The sequence below is a fragment of the Ictalurus punctatus genome, chromosome 17 (assembly GCF_001660625.3).
Source record: "Ictalurus punctatus breed USDA103 chromosome 17, Coco_2.0, whole genome shotgun sequence".
NCBI lineage: Eukaryota > Metazoa > Chordata > Actinopteri > Siluriformes > Ictaluridae > Ictalurus > Ictalurus punctatus.
Window position 1 is genome coordinate 9,496,177 of NC_030432.2, and position 19,844 is coordinate 9,516,020.

At 33.7% G+C, this 19,844-nt stretch overlaps 1 protein-coding gene across 2 annotated transcripts; it reads left to right on the forward strand.

Moving 5' to 3' along the window:
• The first annotated feature begins 519 nt into the window (after positions 1-519).
• On the forward strand, positions 520-18,317 carry LOC108277480 (alpha-2-macroglobulin). 2 transcript variants are annotated; one of them, XM_053687582.1, is made up of 34 exons: positions 520-658; positions 1,921-2,101; positions 3,980-4,136; positions 4,246-4,298; positions 4,473-4,493; positions 4,635-4,803; positions 4,899-4,983; positions 5,166-5,277; positions 5,370-5,490; positions 5,652-5,761; positions 5,878-6,048; positions 6,172-6,405; positions 6,538-6,750; positions 6,867-7,016; positions 7,405-7,530; positions 7,751-7,841; positions 8,209-8,347; positions 8,506-8,731; positions 8,817-8,943; positions 9,040-9,161; positions 9,248-9,299; positions 9,430-9,513; positions 10,395-10,571; positions 10,672-10,747; positions 10,932-11,088; positions 11,187-11,261; positions 11,416-11,578; positions 13,849-14,039; positions 14,687-14,902; positions 15,304-15,425; positions 16,024-16,105; positions 17,840-17,908; positions 18,053-18,158; positions 18,238-18,317. In XM_053687582.1, the coding sequence occupies exons 1-34, from the start codon at positions 561-563 to the stop codon at positions 18,276-18,278; spliced, it is 4,317 nt and encodes a 1,438-aa protein (XP_053543557.1). In that variant the 5' UTR covers positions 520-560; the 3' UTR covers positions 18,279-18,317. The 2 variants fall into 2 exon arrangements, with proteins under 2 accessions (XP_053543557.1, XP_053543558.1); XM_053687583.1 differs by having other exon boundaries at positions 4,638-4,803.
• Positions 18,318-19,844: the final 1,527 nt, after the last annotated feature.

Here is a 19,844-nt window from a genome sequence, read left to right on the forward strand (position 1 = left end):
TCTTAAAATGTTGTCATGTTAACTGTGTCTCACCTCACACAGTTAACATTTTTGTGCAAAAACATACCAGTCATGATTCATGTATTTGAACATGTCTATTTTATCATTTGAATAAAACATAATCCATGCTATATAAGTATCCAATTATTGATGCTTAATTACATTGCCTGGAGTGATTATTTTAATGACTAATTCTTTATATTTTATACTGTTACCTATGAAGTGTTGTCATTATTGAATCAACAGACAAAAGGTGTTATATAGTTCTTTTTTATTGTAGTGAAATATATTGTCATTAATGATACATGTATTAATTGGCTAGTCTGTGGCAAATGAATGAGAGAAAAGGTTATAGGTCTTATTTTATTTAGACTGCCATCTGCCTATTTTGTATCTCATATATCACATACTATTGTGAAACCGGTTACATGTTTTTGCTTATGGTAGCAGTTTGCAATGTAGTCAGATTGCTCAAAGTGGTTAATCATTAAACAGAGGATGAGAGTAGATGTGCTGACCACTTTAAAAAGGCATTTGAACTTTACAGCTTGGCACTGGTGATGGACTTCATCATGGTGGTTGGTCGGGTCCACATAAGGATAAGGCTACTATTAGCCTGCTTCCTCTTTCTCTCTGTCTATGGACAAACCTCAGGACCGTAAGTATCATACAATATTACATCATATAATGTGGTTTTATCTTTTATAAAACATCATTTGATGCAAACTATGATGTAGTTTTATCTTTTAATCACAGATTGCTCAGCCACTGTGTAAAATATACTTATATTAAATATATATATATATATATATATATATATATATATATATATATATATATATATATATATATATATATATATATATATATATAAATTTTTTAAAAAATTTATATGAAAAATTTTATAAGATTTTTTTTATATGAGTGTTTGCATTTTGGATTAAACAGATAAATGAGAAAAAAGCAACTAAATGGTGATAGGTAGCAGGCCAGCTGGGAAGGACCCACAATACATAATAAGCTACAGGGCATGTAGTTCAACCAGGGAATATATAGCGGCAGATTGTACTAACACATAAAAAATGACTTGAAATACACACTGCAAATAAAACTTCAAGATGAAGAGGTTTTTAATTGTAAAAGTAATGGTTTAACAATTTAATAATTTAGTGAACTTCTATTATGAACACATTTAGATTAATTTAACTTACATGTAATTTTTCCTATGGCTTTGAAAGTATTTTCATAAAATGTTTAAAACATAAAAACATGAATCAACTCTCTAAATATTCTGGATACAAAAGAAATAACACATACACTAAACAAATTCTTCATTCACATTTGTCACAATATCAAACACCATCAGTACTGTTGGAGTGCTAAAGAACAGAAGAGCAATAACACTTAACAGCTTTTACATTCTGAAGGTATTTGACTGAGAAGTTAACCAATTAAGCCTCAGCAGCTTACACAATGAATATCCAAAAAAAAAAAAAAAAAAAAAAAAAAAGCTACTAATATGCCAGAATACTATCATCAGAGTGTTTCATTATTGTGAATACCTAATATCTTCAGTTCAGGTGCATTAAGAAATGGTTCATGTTTCAAGCTCTTACAAAACACCAATGCACATTGGTACTTATGTTTTGCTGCATCATATTATATATTTGTGAATGTTTCAACATCTTACACAACAATAACATTGTTTGCAAACTGCAGATAAGTTCTTAGGTCAGTCTACATTTAGTCACCATGTATATACTTTTTCAATAGTATTGATTGTTGAGCTGAGTTCTGTAAGGTCAGCTAAGAGTTTACTCAAACAGTTGCTGTGATCTGGCTACAATCGTTAACTTACATAACCCTTCTCCATTTTTCACCAAATTGCAAATCATCTTAAACCTTCATTTTTGTCCTTAGATATTTCATGGTGACATTTCCTGCAGTGATCGAGTCTGGCTCTGATGCAAAGTTCTGTGTGAGTCTTCTGAAGCCCAATGAGACTCTGCAAATGAACATTTATCTGGTTCACGACAACCAGAACAGAACTCTTTTACAAGAGACAGTGGAAAAGGAGATTCACTACTGCTCTAATTTTACGGTCAGAAATCCCATATCTACTTTATTTACACTTTATTAACTTAAAGTTTGTGGACACCTTACCATTACACCCATATGTGCTTTTTGAACATCTGATTCCATATTAAGTGGGGTGCAGTCATTGTTCTAGTTCTAAAGTTTGAAAGTTGTGCAGTGGGGTTGAGGTTAGGGCTATGTATAGGTTACTCAAGTTCTTCCATACCAACCTTGGCAAACCATGTCCTCTTGAACTAATATGTTCACAGTTTATTGTCACGATGCTGACCCGTATGCTGAAAATCGTAATGCTACAGTTGCTTCCAACTTTGTGTCAACAGTTTTGGGGTGTGAAGGGCAGGTGTCCACACACACACACACACACACACACACACATATATATATATATATATATATATATATATATATATATATATATATATATATATATATATATATATATATATATATATATATATATATATATATATATATATATACATATATATATATATATATATATATATATACATATATATACATATATATACATAATCAAACCATACCATTAAAACCAGACAGGTGAAGTGAATAACACTGATTATCTTGTTACAATAACTACTGTCAAGGTGTGGGATATATTAGGCAGCAAATGAACAGTTAGTTCTCGAAGTTGATTTGTAGGCAGCAGGAAAAATGGACAAGTGTAAGGATCTGATCGACTCTAACGGGCCAAATTGTGATGGCTAGACAATTGGGTCAGACCATTTCCAAAACAACAGGTCTTGCGGGTGTTCCTGGTATGCAGTGGTTAGTACCCACCAAAAGTGATCAAAGGAAGGAAAAGCTTGAACTGGTGACAAGATCATGGGCCCCCAAGGCTCACTGATGAGTGTGGGAGTGAAGACTAGCCAAACTGGTCTGATCCCACAGAAGAGCTACTGTAACAAAAATTGCTGAAAAAGTTCATGCTGACTATGATAGAAAGGTGTCTGACACACAGTGCATCGCAGTTTGCTGTGTAGCTGCAGACCGGTCAGAGTGCCAATGCTGACCCATGTCCCCCGACAAAAGTGGCTACAATAGGCATGTGAGCACCAGAGCAGGAATGAAAGACGGTGGCCTGGTCTGATGAATCACATTTTCTTTTACATCATTTGGACAGTCGGGTGCCTGGGGAAGAGATGGCACCAGGGTGCATTACAGGAAGACGGCAAGACAGCGGAGGAAGCGTGATGCTCTGGGCAATGTTCTTGTAGGAAACCTTGGGTACTGGTATTCATGCAGATGCTACTTTGGCACGTACCACCTATCTAAACAATGTTGCAGACCAAGTACACCTCTTCATGGCAACGGTATTCCCTAATGGCAGTGGACTCTTTCAGCAGGATAATGTGCCTTGCCACACTGCAAAAATTGTTCAGGAATGGTTTGAGTAACTTGACAAAGTGTTCGAGATGTTGACTTAGCCTCCAAATTCCCCAGATCTCAATCCGATCACCCATCTGTGGGATGTGCTGAACAAAAAGTCTGATCCATGGAGGCCCCATCTCACTACTTACAGGACTTAAAGGATCTGCTGCTAATATCTTGGTGCAGATACCACAGCACACCTTCAGAGGTCTTGTGTAATCCATGCCTCGACGGGTAAGATCTGTTTTGGTGGCACAAGTGGGACCTACACAATATTAGCATTATTATGCAGGTGGTTTATGACAATGTTATGACTGATCAGTGTGTATGTATGTATATGTCATGTCAACCATCATTCTGCTGAATGCCTATATATATGTGTGTATATATATATATATATATATATATATATATATATATATATATATATATATATATATATATATATAAAAATGATTGACATAGTTTAACATGGAATACAACTCTACAGGCTCCACAGGTTGTGGGTGAATCAGTGCAGGAGATCAAAGTGGAAGTCAGCGGTGAAAGTTTTAAGATGACAGAGAAAAGGAAAGTTATGTTTAAATCCTATGACACATTGGTTTTTATTCAGACTGATAAACCCATCTACAAACCAGGCCAAACAGGTGATTCATTCCTGCAATATGCCTCTCTAGTTTCATTTGAACTATATGAAAATTTCATTGTTACTGATGGTGCCACTCAAAACCTCACACTACTCTTGTTTTTCCACAGTGAATTTCAGAATTGTCTCTATGGATTCTAATTTAATCCCACATGAACAAAAGGTAAGAGGAGAGTTTTATGTAAATATATAAAGGCCTCCTATTTAACGGCACACCAGGGCACTGAATTGTCATTTAAATAAGCACAGACTAAATTTCCATTGAACAAACTATAGCTTTCTTGCTTATAATGTGCAATGTATCACGGTTTGATTATCATTGTTTTATACTCCACAGTACAGCACAGTGAGTCTTCAGGTAAGGTGGAATCATACACAATGTTACATATTTTATGACACCCTTGTTCATTTGTATGCTTTTGTCTATAAGCATTGTGTAATGCTTCCTCAATGTCTTCACAACACTGAACTAATTGTAGATATTTGTTGTGGATCCAAGCAGGATAATCACCAGAACAGGATTGGTCAGTGGACGAATGTGTCCTTGACAGGTCTGATATTGCAGCTTTCTCATGAGCTAAATGCTGAGGCTCCAGAGGGATATTATAGTGTAATTGCTGACACTGGAAATAGGTTGATCACACACCAATTTAAGGTGGAAAAGTATGGTAAGTGACATTAGTAAAATTGGAATACTTTAACTGTTTATAGAGATGTAAGCAAACTTAATTCACTGTAATAATAAACTGGATTTTACTTTTAGTTTTACCCAAGTTTGAGGTTACATTAAAAGCACCAGAAGAACACAGCGTCGATGAAGAGGAACTGAAGATAGAAGTTTGTGGAAAGTAAGTTGTTGTTTTTTTCTCAAACACTGAGAAAAAAAAGTCTTAAAATTAAAAAATATTTTTTTAATGCATGCATAGTGTTGACACAACTGAATATCTAGTATATGTGTATATGATATTTATCTCTCATGCTGTATCATACATACTATGATTTATGTATAATGTATTGAAATTCTATGAAGGTACACTTATGGACAACCAGTGCCTGGTCAAGCAGTGGTGCAGGTGTGCCGGAGAATTAGGTATTATTACGAGGGACCGATGATTTCACCCTGTCTGAGTGAAACTGTGGAGGTATATATGTAACACATTATTAACAGACAAAAATGTTTCTTTCTCTCTTTAGTGAAATAATTCTTACAATTTGTTTTTGGGTGTTTCCATAGATGAGTCAGACAGGCTGTGCATTTCTTATCATTAATGTGTCAAACTTCATGAATACTGAGTTTGAACATAAATTTGAGGATCAGCTTCAAGCTACCACTACACTCAAAGAGGAAGGAACAGGTGAGTCAGTAACAGATCCCTTAAAACAAAGATAACAAAGAAGCCATTACTACAAGCAGACTGAATCCTAATGCTATACTTTATACTTATTATTATACTTGAATGCAATTGTCATTTATATTTCATAATAACAAACTGCATTTTTTTTTCTTGTTGTTTAGATATTTCCATGGTGAAATCTGTTAAGATAAAACTTTCTTTCCAAATTGGTAAAGTGGAAATCCTTGATTCGCCTAAAAACTTTGAACGGGGAAAAGTTATAGAAGGAAGAGTAGGTTTTTTGTTTGTTGTTTTTTGTTTCAAACTTGGTTTGCCTATTGCTATTTATTTTATGTTAATGATGTTTGACAGTACCCTGACAATAATTGTTCTTTCCCTGATCAACAGATTAAAGTCACTACCTTCAGTGGAAAACCAATTCCTAACAAGAAGGTGTATCTTTCAGAAGGTGAACGGTGGTCTCAGAAGTTACTACTTAATCTTACTACAGATAGCAATGGATTGGCAGACTTCTCAGTTGCCTCACCTGAACATCCTATAACAGAGATAATTTTGAGGGTATGGTATGACAACATAAGCAAAGCAAAGAAAAGAAACAACAGTAAATCAATTATCAGCACACTGTCTTGAAGTTAAGCAAATTTTTATTGTTATTATTGTGCTTGTGTCACTGTTATCTAGGCAAGTGTCTATCCAGAGGAAAAATACCATGCATACAAAACACCATTCTTTTCAAATGCTGAAGCACGTATACATCTGCTCCAACCTGCCACACCTTACAGTCCAGTGTTCAGTGAATTGTCAATAGAGAGCTCAAAGGAACCATTTAAGTGTGGTGCTGAAATTCCCATAACCATTAACTACTATATTGTTGGAGAAACGACTGAAAATTACAGCATTGATCTTATATACACGGTAAGTACATGCAGTGAAAGTTTGTTAGTAGAGACAGCTGCATCATCACCTGCCACCTGCATTAACTACATTGCAGTAGCTCTAAATATAATTCACTGGACAATTATCATATATTTTGCCTCTCTGGTTCAGGTCTTATCTAAAGGAGCCATAGTCCATCATGGGCATGAGGAAGTTGAAGTGGAAGCCTCTACAGATGTCAGAAAAGGAAAAATCTCATTTAAACTATCTATTGTTCCTGAGCTGGCTCCTGTAGTGCAGGTTGTGGTGTACTCTGTCCTGCCCAGTGAGAACATCATCGCTGCTAACAAGAATTTTAATGTGGAAAAATGCTTCGGAAATAAGGTAATGCTAGCTTTATCATTATTAACTTTTTACAAGCAATCAATTAGTCTGATTGCCTTGTTTTTAACGATAAAACTGCTAAACCTGTCCAAACTTGTTTTCATCATGAACTCCAGGTTTCGCTACAGTTCTCTCCCTCTAAAGCAGTTCCTGGTGAGAAAAACACTCTTAAGCTCAAGGCTCATCCTGGTTCACTGTGTGGCCTCAGTGTTGTTGATCAGAGTGTGTTCATCTTAGAGTCTGGAGGACGCCTAAATACTGACAAGGTGAAATTACAATGTATTGAACTTGTGATTGTAATGTCTAATTTCAACAAAACTTTTAGCTTGTTTTCTAGTGTTAGGAGGCTTCAGGAACTAATTCTCTAGGATAGAAATGCTGAGGGACTCATCAGTTTTGATGTCTAAGCATTAGGCTGCACATACTTCATTTCCATTGTGAGAGATCAGTGGAGACTGAGACCTCCAGTGATTCGTGTGGTATTAAATGTGTGATTAAAACTATTTTACATCTCTTCTCTCATGTTAATAAAATCTTACATGCACTAAACTAACACATATAGGTCACAGAGTTTACTGTCCATAGGTATGTTATAAGATATACCGGAAATGATAGGAAATTAAATTAATTTTTTTTTGATTATATGTTCTGTAGATATTTAATTTGTTGCCAGTGACATCAGTGTCAGATTATCCCTATGGAGTTGAAGATGAACTGGAGTGCTTGCATGTCAGACCCCGACGGGATGTACAAAGTGACCATGTTTACAATAAATTAAAGGTAACAGACTGGCTGGTTGTAAAATGCAGCATAATTAGTTATATAAGTTTTATGTAATGTTTAAATGTTACTAAATTAGGAAAACAAATCAAGAATGAAAATACCAATATACTTTTTATTTAACACTTGGAGTAAATTTTTAATTTTATTTGAAACTACCTGGTTCACTGTTCAGTGATGTACTACAGTGATGACACTATGACTTATTATCATCTGACAGGGTGTGGGGTTGAAGATGGCAACAAATTTGGCTGTTAGACAACCTCACTGTTTGATGTACAAAGGCGTGCAGTATCAGCGTGATTTTTATGGTACATCCAGGCCCTTATTCAAATATTATTGTTCAGTAAAAAGTGAAATTTCTCATTCTTGTAACTGAGTTATAATAATAATATAATGCATTAATCTAGTAATTAAGTTTATTATATGTTATAATCAAGTTATAAAATATATAGTGTTTCCTATGGAGTTTATTGTTATAAGTTAGATAAACATATGGATATATTTATGCATTGTGTAAAATATTTCATCCTGAACACTTGCAGTACAATTAATTCCAATACCCAATGGGTACTGATAAGATACACATAATAAGCTTTCATGTACATACATAGTTCTCAGAGATAAAACAGGTATTGTATGGCTTCTGTTAATTGTTGATTTTTTGCTTATTTGCAGTTTCATACAGGACAAATGCTGACCATTTGCGTTTCGCGGTGCCGATGGCATTAGGAAAGTATGTACCAGATCATGAACCTATTGAGACAGTTCGCAAATTCTTTCCAGAAACTTGGATATGGCAACTTCTTGAAGTTGGGTTAGTTTTACTTTTTAATATTACTTTTTATTTTATTTTACTTTTTGCATGTACCCTTGTGTGCTGTACCATTTTGCAGTCAAATTAACTATAATATACTGAATAATGCTTCCATCTGATGATACAGAAAGATCAGTGTCAGTTATTCTTTTCCACAGGGACTCTGGATCAGCACAGCTTCCGGTCACTGTTCCTGACACCATCACTACTTGGGAGACAGAGGCTTTCTGCGTGTCCTCTAGGGGTCTGGGACTGGCTCCTCCTGTTCAGCTCACTGTATTTCAGCCCTTCTTCCTGGAGCTCTCGTTGCCGTATTCCATTATCCGGGGAGAAGTTTTTGAGCTGAAGGCCACGGTCTTCAATTATCTTTCCAAATGCATTATGGTACTGTAAGGCCAAGATTTTATCTTCACAAATGTTGTAACAATTGAGATGCACAGTAAATTAATCACCTGTGCCTCATCGACAGGTTAAAGTGACCCCGGCTCCTTCTTCAGACTACACTCTGGAACCCTCTTCTGATGGCGAGTTTTCATCCTGCCTGTGTGCAAATGGCAGAAAAACCTTCAAATGGACTCTGATTCCCACCGTGCTTGGTGAGACTTAAAACTTTTTAGTTGAGACATATTTATATCTAATACGTCTGTTGCATTACATTGTGGAGAATTGAGGAGTTTGTTATTATGCTGCAGGAGTCTTGAATGTGACAGTGAGTGCAGAGGCAGAACAATCCCAGACGGTGTGTGATAATGAGATTGTGAGTGTTCCAGAGAGAGGCCGTATTGACACAGTTACACGGAGTCTGATTGTGCAGGTCGGTGTCTTGAAAACAGTCCAAAAAGAAACTATATGCTTAGCCTAATTGTTACTATGATTTAATAACAATTTAACCCCATGTAGGCTGAAGGAACTGAAAAGACAAAGAGCCAAAGCTGGTTATTATGCCCACAAGGTTAGACTTGCACATATGAACAGCTGATTTTTTTTTTCTAATTGTTTACAGTACAATGCTTATGTAAAACTGGTGCCAACAGTAGTGTACTGTTCAGTAAAGACAGAGATGTCTTTCTTTTCACTTATAGGCAACAGTGTTTTAGAGCAACTGGACCTGACTCTTCCTGAGGATGTAATAGAGGGATCAGCACGAGTTTCTGTTTCAGTACTTGGTAAGAGAGAAAAGATTAGGACTAAAAACTTGCACTTAATGGTACAATTCTTATATATCATGATGGTTGGGGTTAGAATGTATTATTGGTAGTGGTGAAAATACTACCAAGTAATTTCATGTCAACATAGGCAACCACTATTCCTCAATCATGACTGTCGCTTCTGGGGTTCCCCAGGGTTCCATCCTTGGACCTGTACTTTGACTGTACAGACTGTGCTCTGCTGTGAGTTCTGGATATTTGGGCCGATAAAGAGAAAACAAAGAGCTGATGTGGTATCCAAAATGTTTTAAACTAGGACTTTATGTAATTAGCTAATCATTTATTTAGAGCAGACACCATGCTCAGGTGATTTTTGCAATTTTGGCCTGCACTTTGCAAAAATTTGTTTACATTTTTCCGTCGCCACACTTCTGACAAATGAATGAACTGTACAAGTACATGTGTGTTCTACATGCCCCTCAGCCAACATTTGTGTGAAACCAAACCAAACCAAATAGCAAATGAACCAAAATGTAAGCTATCAGCACTCTCCACTAGCTCATTAATCATGTCTAGACAATGAGAAGCTGCCACTGAGAGAACAGAGTCTATCTCTGTATGCAAGACAGCTGTATTAAGCTCTTAGAAGACTACCAGTCCCAAAAGTAACTCCTCTGTTAGTACAGAATATAAGACAGCAGAACATTAAAACACATGAAGCAATATCTAGTAGATTAATTCTTGTTTGGCTTTTTTGTGGTATACTTGTTGTATGGTTTAAATTGTTTATTAATTTAAAAAAAAATGTCAGGCAAACAATGTATTTTTCTCAGTAAAGGAAAGCATATTATTTTGTTATTATTATTATTTATTATTTTATTTTATTTGTTTGTTTGTAGGAGATATACTTGGCCGTGCATTAAAAAATCTGGATGGACTGCTAAGGATGCCATATGGCTGTGGAGAACAAAACATTGCTCTCCTCGCCCCCAATATCTACATTCTTCAGTATCTAGAGAACACTGAGCAGCTCACCACAGCTATCCGTGAGAGGGCTACTGGTTTCCTTAAGAGTGGTCAGTGAGATTATATTTCTATTTTTAATCTTTTTAATCAACAATATCCTGAATATATTCTTTCTGAAGTAATCAGAATCAATAATTTGTCTTTACACAGGATACCAGAGGCAGCTAAACTATAAACATTTTAATGGTGCATATAGCACATTTGGCAGGGGAGATGGGAACACATGGTAAGAACTTCATGTGACACACAGAAGTATACAAAAAAATAATTTCAATAATTTTAATTTAACTGTTTCACAAAAATAAAATTTGCATTAATTATGCAAATGTTTAGACACTTTGTGAATATATACTGGGAAGTGTTCCACAAATATATTTTAATTATAGACAGAAATAATTCTCCATCACCAGGTTAACTGCTTTTGTCTTGAGGACTTTCGGCAAAGCACAACGTTACATCTTTATTGATCCAGAAATCATTAACAGTGCAAAGCAATGGCTAATAAATAATCAGAGATCAGATGGCTGTTTCATACAACAGGGAAGTCTGTTCAATAATAGAATGAAGGTATGTATGGTTCTAAGGCTTTCCACACTAGACAACACACTTCTGAGTAAATCTATTGAATTTCAATTTTATGTGTGCATCATTTTCATGTATTTCAGGGTGGTGTAAATGATGATGTGACCATTACTGCCTACATCACTGCATCATTCCTTGAACTTGGAAACACAGTCCAGGTAAGACCATGATACAGTTTTTAATTTTTGCTTTCAAATGACATAGGATTCTGTAGGGAGGCTCTGAAAAAGTCATAATAAATCTCTAACTGTACCTGAAACATTCCAAACTATTGTGTTTTCTTATTTACCATTATTTATGCGTTGATTGCAGGATCCTGTTGTGAGTAAAAGTCTGCTGTGCCTGAAGTCTTCAATCGGTAACCTGACAAACACCTACACCACTGCGCTGTTGGCCTACACTTTCAGTCTGGCTGGAGAGAATGAAACTCGAGAGCACCTGCTAAAAGAGTTGGATAATGTTGCTATTGCTGGAGGTATGGAAGGAGTAGAATAATTTGTAACAAACATAGCATTAATAAGCTTCTTAATGGTTGAGGCATCATTACCTAATTTAGTAAGTTGATATACTATAAAAGATAAGTAAAGATTGAAAACATACATACAGTTGCACTCAGAATTATTTAAACCTCACAAGACTGTAAGGATTGACAAATTCATGCTTTTCTGAAGACCTAAAATATTTTTAAATTACATTTGTATCAAGTTGAGTGGCATATTTAAATTCATAATTTAAAAGTTATGATGCAAGATATGATTTCTGAGTAGAAGGATATATTTTTGGGTTGGCAGTTGAGATCTTGGAACATATAATGTGACGCTCACCTGCAGCACATTTAGTGCCACTGTGACCAAAGACAGAAAAGGAAAAGCTAAAACCTCAGCGTGTGACCGCTGCTATGACACTTGTTTAAAAGTTACTGTTGTGGATAAAAAATGTCATAAAATAAACATAAGGGAGACCTAGCATCCAGCAAAAGGGAGAAGAAGAAAAAACGGGCACCTAGACACATAGAAGCGGGATTAGGCGGACATTGACAGATTGGAATTACACTTTAAAGATCTTTAAGAGCAGTAATAGTCAAAAAAGTCAAAAAGAGGTATACGAGCTGAGCTGAGGAGGGCTAATACACACACACACACACACACACACTCGTACAGTCAAGGGCGGGCAAGTAGACACAACATACACACACACTCTCTCTTTCTCATACACACACATGAATAACTTTAATAATATCTTATAGTAATAGAGAAACTCTATAAAAAAACAGAATAGTAGGATATGCAGGACAGTAGAACTGTAATGATATTAAGAAGTTGGAAGTACAGTAAACCGCTTTTCAAGTAGTATAAATATATATAAAATAAGAAATATAGTGCAAATATGAAAATAAATTATAAACTAGAAATACAGGAAAAATATAACTTACTCATGATTCAGATGGTGAAGATTCTCGTCTCGCAAGGAAAGCCTTCATTTTAAGAGAACCATGAAGAGAGCCAGTTATAAGGGTGGGTCAAACTGCCCCCCCCTCGAGATAACGATAAGACCAAGGTCCCTCCCGGTTGTTTAGTCTTGTCTACGTCATCTTCTATCCTCTAGGTAATTGAAAAGTGAAGTTTCTGAGGCCCTAAGGTAACTGAGAATTATGGTTTCTGATGCCCTAAGGAAACTGAAAATTATGGTTTCTGATCCTCTGAGTAACTAGAAACTCAGGGTTTTTATTTTCTGGGTTATTAGAAATGCCTGGGTTCTGATTTTATGTGTAAATTAAAACCCCTGGTTTCAATTCTATGTGTAAGTGAAATAGGCCTTTTTTGGAACATAAGAGTAAGGTAAATGAGCTCTTTTTTAACCCTATTGGTAGTGAGATCATAGTCTTCTTGAAACATGTGGGTTATTTAGTGTGTAAGTACAGTATAAATACTGGAGCTTAAGCTCAGGGTATTGGGATCACTTCTGAGAATTCTCATCGGTGTGGATCTCGTGTGGTGGAATGGAACAATAAAGCTGGACCCTTGCTTCTTCTCACTCACGGCTGGTGTATTTTTTTCTATCTCCAACTGGGCTCAGAGGTAGATGTGAGTATCGGCTTCTAAGTTGAGTTTTAAATGTTTTTGGGTAATAGGCTAAATTTGAGCCAACATTACCAATAGCAGGACGGAATAGGATTAACCAAAACTCATGGGGCAGCCACAATTACAGTAGTGGCAATGGTAAAATGTAAACATATGGGATTTAAAAGAAGAGTAGTTTGTTGAACTGTGGCAGCAGAGAGAATGTCTCGTTGTAGAGACATACATGCCTTAAAGCTTCCATGTATGTAGCTAGCTAATTAGCAAGCAAGTTCTCTGTTCATCAAGTTTATTTACTATTATGAAAGCATGAATCTCTCTCATGTTTTCCGGTTTAGGTACAAACCTGACTTTGTGGATTGAATAATTTTGTACATGGGCATTTGTGGAGAGAATTAGATTTTTTGTTTGTCGTATTAGTTGTAAGCTCTTCTCAATTAGCTCAAATATGTATTAATGAACTTAGACTGTTTTAAAGGCTTTGGTTAATATGTGTTCACTAAATTTTATGCACATCACAGTAATGCCTTCCATTTTAGATGGCTAAATAATTTTGAGTGCTGTAGATGATGTGAAAATTAGTGGCCCAAGAGGAGTCCCAGCTTTAAGCATGCTGAGACAAAAAAAAAAAATCAGTCTTAATTATCTTGTGTCTCTTTAATTTTAGATGGTCAGCTTCACTGGTCTCAGTCAGCATCAGATGACTCCGGCTCATTGTCAGTGGAAATCAGTTCTTACGTGCTGCTAGCTGTTCTCACTGCAGGTCAACTCACTACAGCTGATTTGGGATACGCTAATAGGATTGTCAGCTGGCTAGTGAAGCAGCAAAATCCCTATGGAGGCTTTTCCTCCACACAGGTAACTCAGTTAATTGGCATTTATTTAATTGCAATTCCAACTTCTCTGTCTCCAAATGTAACTTGCAACAAGAGGCCTGAACAAGCAGCTCAAAATACACAGACTATACAACCCCTCCAAACCACACACAAAGCACCAAACAATAGTTAAAATGTAGACCAAAACCCACCAATTTCTAAGTATTAAGAATTCACTGTTAAATCAGCAGAGCAATGACTGTAGAATTAAAGACACTCTGAGAAGTATAGTCATTCTACCAAGTCATTCTACCCTGTCACTGAAAGACAATAAAAGGCCAAAATTAGCCTTTTGTTTCTTGTAAATTTCAGAAAGAGACTTATTTATTAATTTTATTAGTTTTTTTATTATTTGTATTTTTTAAATATTTAATCTGTTATTATTAGTCAAGTTTCAATTAAATCAGACTATGGTTAAAAAAAAAAAAAAACACATCAAAACATCAGATTTTCCTAAAAGTAGACCATGTAAATAAATGACCAAGTATAATATTTTTGTCTCATTGGTTTAAATGGGTTCTCTTTATCTACTTTTAAGACTTGCATTATAATTCTAAATGGTTCACAAACTTTCAAGCACCAATGTATATAATTTTGAAAATATAATTGATTTCCTCCTCTTTTAATCAGGACACAGTTGTGGCCCTCCAAGCTCTGGCTCTATACTCCACTAAAGTGTTCAGCTCAGATGGCTCTAGCACAGTAACTGTAAAGTCAGATAATGGACACAGTCACAACTTTGATGTGAACCAGAACAACAAGTTACTGTACCAAGAAAGATCACTGCAGGATGTTCCTGGCAAATACAGCATTGAAGTGAAGGGTGACACCTGTGTGTCAGTGCAGGTATCTTTAAGTCATGATAAGAGTGTTATCTATCTTGCTGACCTGACATAACTGTTTGTCTTCACCTTACCAAGCCTAACTCAGATTTTTCAATGTTTTCATTCATCCTTAAAAAATATTAGATGCTCAAAATTATACACATCTTTGTGTGTGTGTTTTATGTATAATTCTGCGTGCTTTTCTTCATGTCTGTGTAAAACCACACTGAATTTCCTTTGCATATTAGGAGTGTACAAATCTACTTGCCTTACCATCTACATGCCAGTTTTCTACACAAATATTTTTTGTAGCAACTTTAATAATGTTTAATTAAAAATGAAAGTGAGTACTGATGTACACAACACAGATATACTTTCTGTTTATCGCCTGCTTTATGGTTTGACTTTTATCCCCACTTGCAGACAGCACTTTTCTACAATATCCCTACACCTACTGAACCCAGTACACTGAACATCGCGGCTATGACTGAAGGAAACTGCTCCAAATCATTCGGACAATCTTTGGCCATAAATTTCTCTGTCACGTAAGAATAAATGCATGCTAAATCTTTGAAGTAATACAGTGCCCTTCATTAATATTAGCACCCTCGGTAAATATGAGCAAAGAAGGCTGTGAAATTTTGTATATTGTTTAACATTTAGATTTTTTTTGTTAAAAAAAATTCACAAAAACTACTCTGTTCTCAAACACCTGCAAACAAACCACAGGTTTATTAAAAAAAATCTTTGTTAAATATAGATGTGCAACAATTATTGGCACCCTTTTAGTCAATACTTTGTGCTACCTCCCTTTGCCAAGATCACAGCTCTGAGTCTTCTCCTCTATTGCCTGATGAGTTGGAGAATACATGGCAAGGGATCTGAGACTGTTCCTCCATACAGAATCTCTCCAGATCCTTCAAATTTCGAGGTCCATGCTGGTGGACTCTCCTTTTCAGTTCACCCCACAGTTTTTCTATGTGTTTCAAGTCAGAGGACTGAAAAATCACTAAATTCACTGCCATCAGACTCCTTACAATTACTGATATATTATTGATCGTTTTTCACCTGTGTTGTTGCTATAGTTATTGATATTTGTTACAGTAATTGATACTTTTTTGTTTGTTTGTTTTCAATTTTCAGATATAATGGGGCATTAAACAGCACTAACATGATCATAGTGGACATAAAACTCTTATCAGGGTTCACAGCAGATCCTGGTGAAGTAAGGACTAGCTTAAAATGCTTAAAAAAATTCTAAAATGTCAGTTATTTGTGTGTGTGTTTGCCATTTCATATATATATATATATATATATATATATATATATAATTTATATATATATATATATATAAAATATATATATATTAATTATATATAAAATATATATATATATATATATATATATATATATATATATACAATTTATATATATATATATATAATTTATATATATATATATATATATATATATAATTTATATATATATAATTTATATATATATATATATATATATAAATTATATATATATATATATATATATATATAAAATATATATATATTAATTATATATATATATAAAATATATATATATATATATATATATAATTTATATATATATATATATAATTAATATATATAATTAATATATATATATATTATATATATATATATATTAATTATATATATTAATTATATATATATATATAAATTATATATATATATATATATATATATATATATTTTATATATATATATAATTAATATATATATATTTTATATATATATATATATATATATATATATAAATTATATATATATATATATATATATATATATAAAATATATATATATTAATTATATATATATATAAAATATATATATATATATATATATATATAATTTATATATATATATATAATTAATATATATAATTAATATATATATATATTATATATATATATATATATATATAATATATATATATTAATTATATATATTAATTATATATATATATATATATATATAATTAATATATATAATTAATATATATATATATTATATATATATTAATTATATATATTAATTATATATATATATATATATATATATATATATATATATATTATATATATATATATATATATATAATTAATATATATATATTATATATATATATATATATAATATATATATATTAATTATATATATTAATTATATATATATATATATATATATATATATATATTATATATATATATATATATATATATATATATATATATATATATATATATATATATATATATATATATATATATATATATATAAGGTTTATATATCTGGCATATGCGGTTCAAGCTTCTGACACCAAATTGTTGGATTTCCATGTATCTCAGGAATCTCAGATTATGCCTGTCAGATCGTCCGTCATACCTTCCAGCCTGTTCTACCATTACTTTTATTAACTTTTAGAAAGTGTGGTTTACCGTGGAGCATTCAGGCCTGGGGGGTCTAAAATGAACACACACTGACTTCATGCATGCTCACACAGACATCCCACTTTATTCATGCAAACCAAGAGTATTTATTCACAATGATAACAGCAGTGCATGGACGGTTTCTACTGGTCCAGGTGTCAGACAGATTTACACAAAACACACAGCACATAGTCATAATAATAAATAAGTCTTGTGTCATGTTGACACGGAAATAAATAATATAATCAAGGATTATAGCTATAATCAAGGATAGCAGTTGATCAGCTTATTCAAAGAGGTAATTAAATATATACATTCATCATAGGTATTTGATAGCACAGAGACACACAAACAGAAACTATAACCCAGTATTCCCCGTATCCAAGGTGTCTTAATACAGTTCATAATATAAGAGTACATGATATAAGAGAATTTCCTTTCATTTACTAATGCAGAATAATTACTTTGTTGTGTTTTTAGCTGAAAAACCAGATTTTGGTGGAACGAGTTGATCCCAAAGATGACCATATTATTGTGTATATAAAAAAGGTAAGAGGAAAATGCATTAACCTTTACCTATATTGCACATTGTGCCTGTATGTGCAGTCCAAGAATGTATGCTTTATTTATTACACACAAAAACAGATATGATGTAGTGTGTTTATAATATGATGACTGGTGTATGTCTAACAGCTCCAAAGGAATATTCCTATCAGCTATAAGCTGCACATTAAACAGGTGCTTCCCATCAGGAATCTCAAGCCGGCTGTGATCAAAGTTTATGATTACTACCAAACAAGTAAGATTTCCCTGGGTTGTGAGATTTAAATTCTGTTATTGTGACTGTATTGCTTCCACTTACCGATTCTTTCATTTAGGTGACCAGTCTGAGACGGAGTACACATCCCCATGTGTGTAAGCTTCCAGATCTTCATTAAACACAGAAAAGTTCTGGATATCTTCTGCGTGCTGTTTTTTCCTTATGCAAGAGACAATTTCATTGTAGAAATAAGTAACAAGTTCTATTAATAGGTAAATATATATTTATATTAATACATATACATACATACATACACACATACACACATATAATATATATATATATATAATATATATATATATATATATATATATATATATATATATATATATAATATATATATAATATATATATAATATATATATATATATATATATATATATATATATATATATATATATATATAAAGCAAAAACGTGTTGACATGTCAACACATTTTTGCTTATGGCAGAAGTTTGCATTAATGAGAGGATAAGTGCAGATGGGCTGACTATCTTTAAAAAGGCATTCAGACTTCATCATGGTGGTCAGTCAGGTCTAATATATATATATATAAATATAAATAAAGAAGAAGTGTCCCTTTTCCAGGAGACTATATTTTAAAGATAATTTTGTAAAATCCATATAAGCTTTACAGATCATTATTGGAAAGGGTTTAAACAATGTTTTTCATGCTTGTTCAATGAACCATAAACAATTACTGCAGATGCAGTCCTTAAGACATGAACAGTTTACAGGCAGTGAGCAATTAAGGTCACAGTTACAATAACTTAGGGCACTAAAGAGACTTTTCACCAGAAGAAAGATGCCTAGGGTTCCTGCTCACCTGCATGAATATGCCACAGTCCTGCTGCAGGGAGGCATGAGGACTGCAGATATGACCAGAGCAATAAACTGCTATATCTGTAACGTAAGACGGTTAAGACAGTGCTACAGGGAGACAGGAAAGACAGCTGATCGTCCTTGCATCGGAAAATATCATGTAACCATGTGTCCCCAAGATGGTATTGAGAAGAGTGGAGTAACATCTCACAGCAAGAACTGACCAATCTGGTGTGGTCCATGATGATGAGATGCACTGTAGTACTTAAAGCAGCTGGTGAACACACCACATACTGACTTATTTTTGATATCGACACCCCCCCCCCCCCCCCCGCCCCCCTCTTTGTTCAGGGACTCATTATTCCATTTCTGCTCGTCAAATGTCTGTGAAACTTGTTCAGTCTATGTCTCAGTTGTTGAATGTTTTTATGTTAATAACAATATTTACACACGTTAATAAATTTGCTGGAAATAAAAGCAGTTGAATGTGAGGACATTTCTTTTTTGCTGACATATCTCAAGTGTGGCTCGTCTCGTAGCAACTATGCCACCCTGAGAAAATGGGGAAAATAATTCAAATATGGTCCACTTAGAACAGGCAAGAGGCATGGGTTTCCATACAAAAAAACGTAAAAATACTGGCCAAGAATTATTCCAAAATATAATATAATATAATATAATATAATATAATATAATATAATATAATATATAAACAGCTACCAACACAGTTAGGCATTGGTCAATAAAACAGTCACAAGAAGAAATTAACAATCATAGGAGGACTGAGGCTTCCTGTATGAAGGGCAGGCTAGTACAACAGCACCAGCTATACAAAAGGGAGAA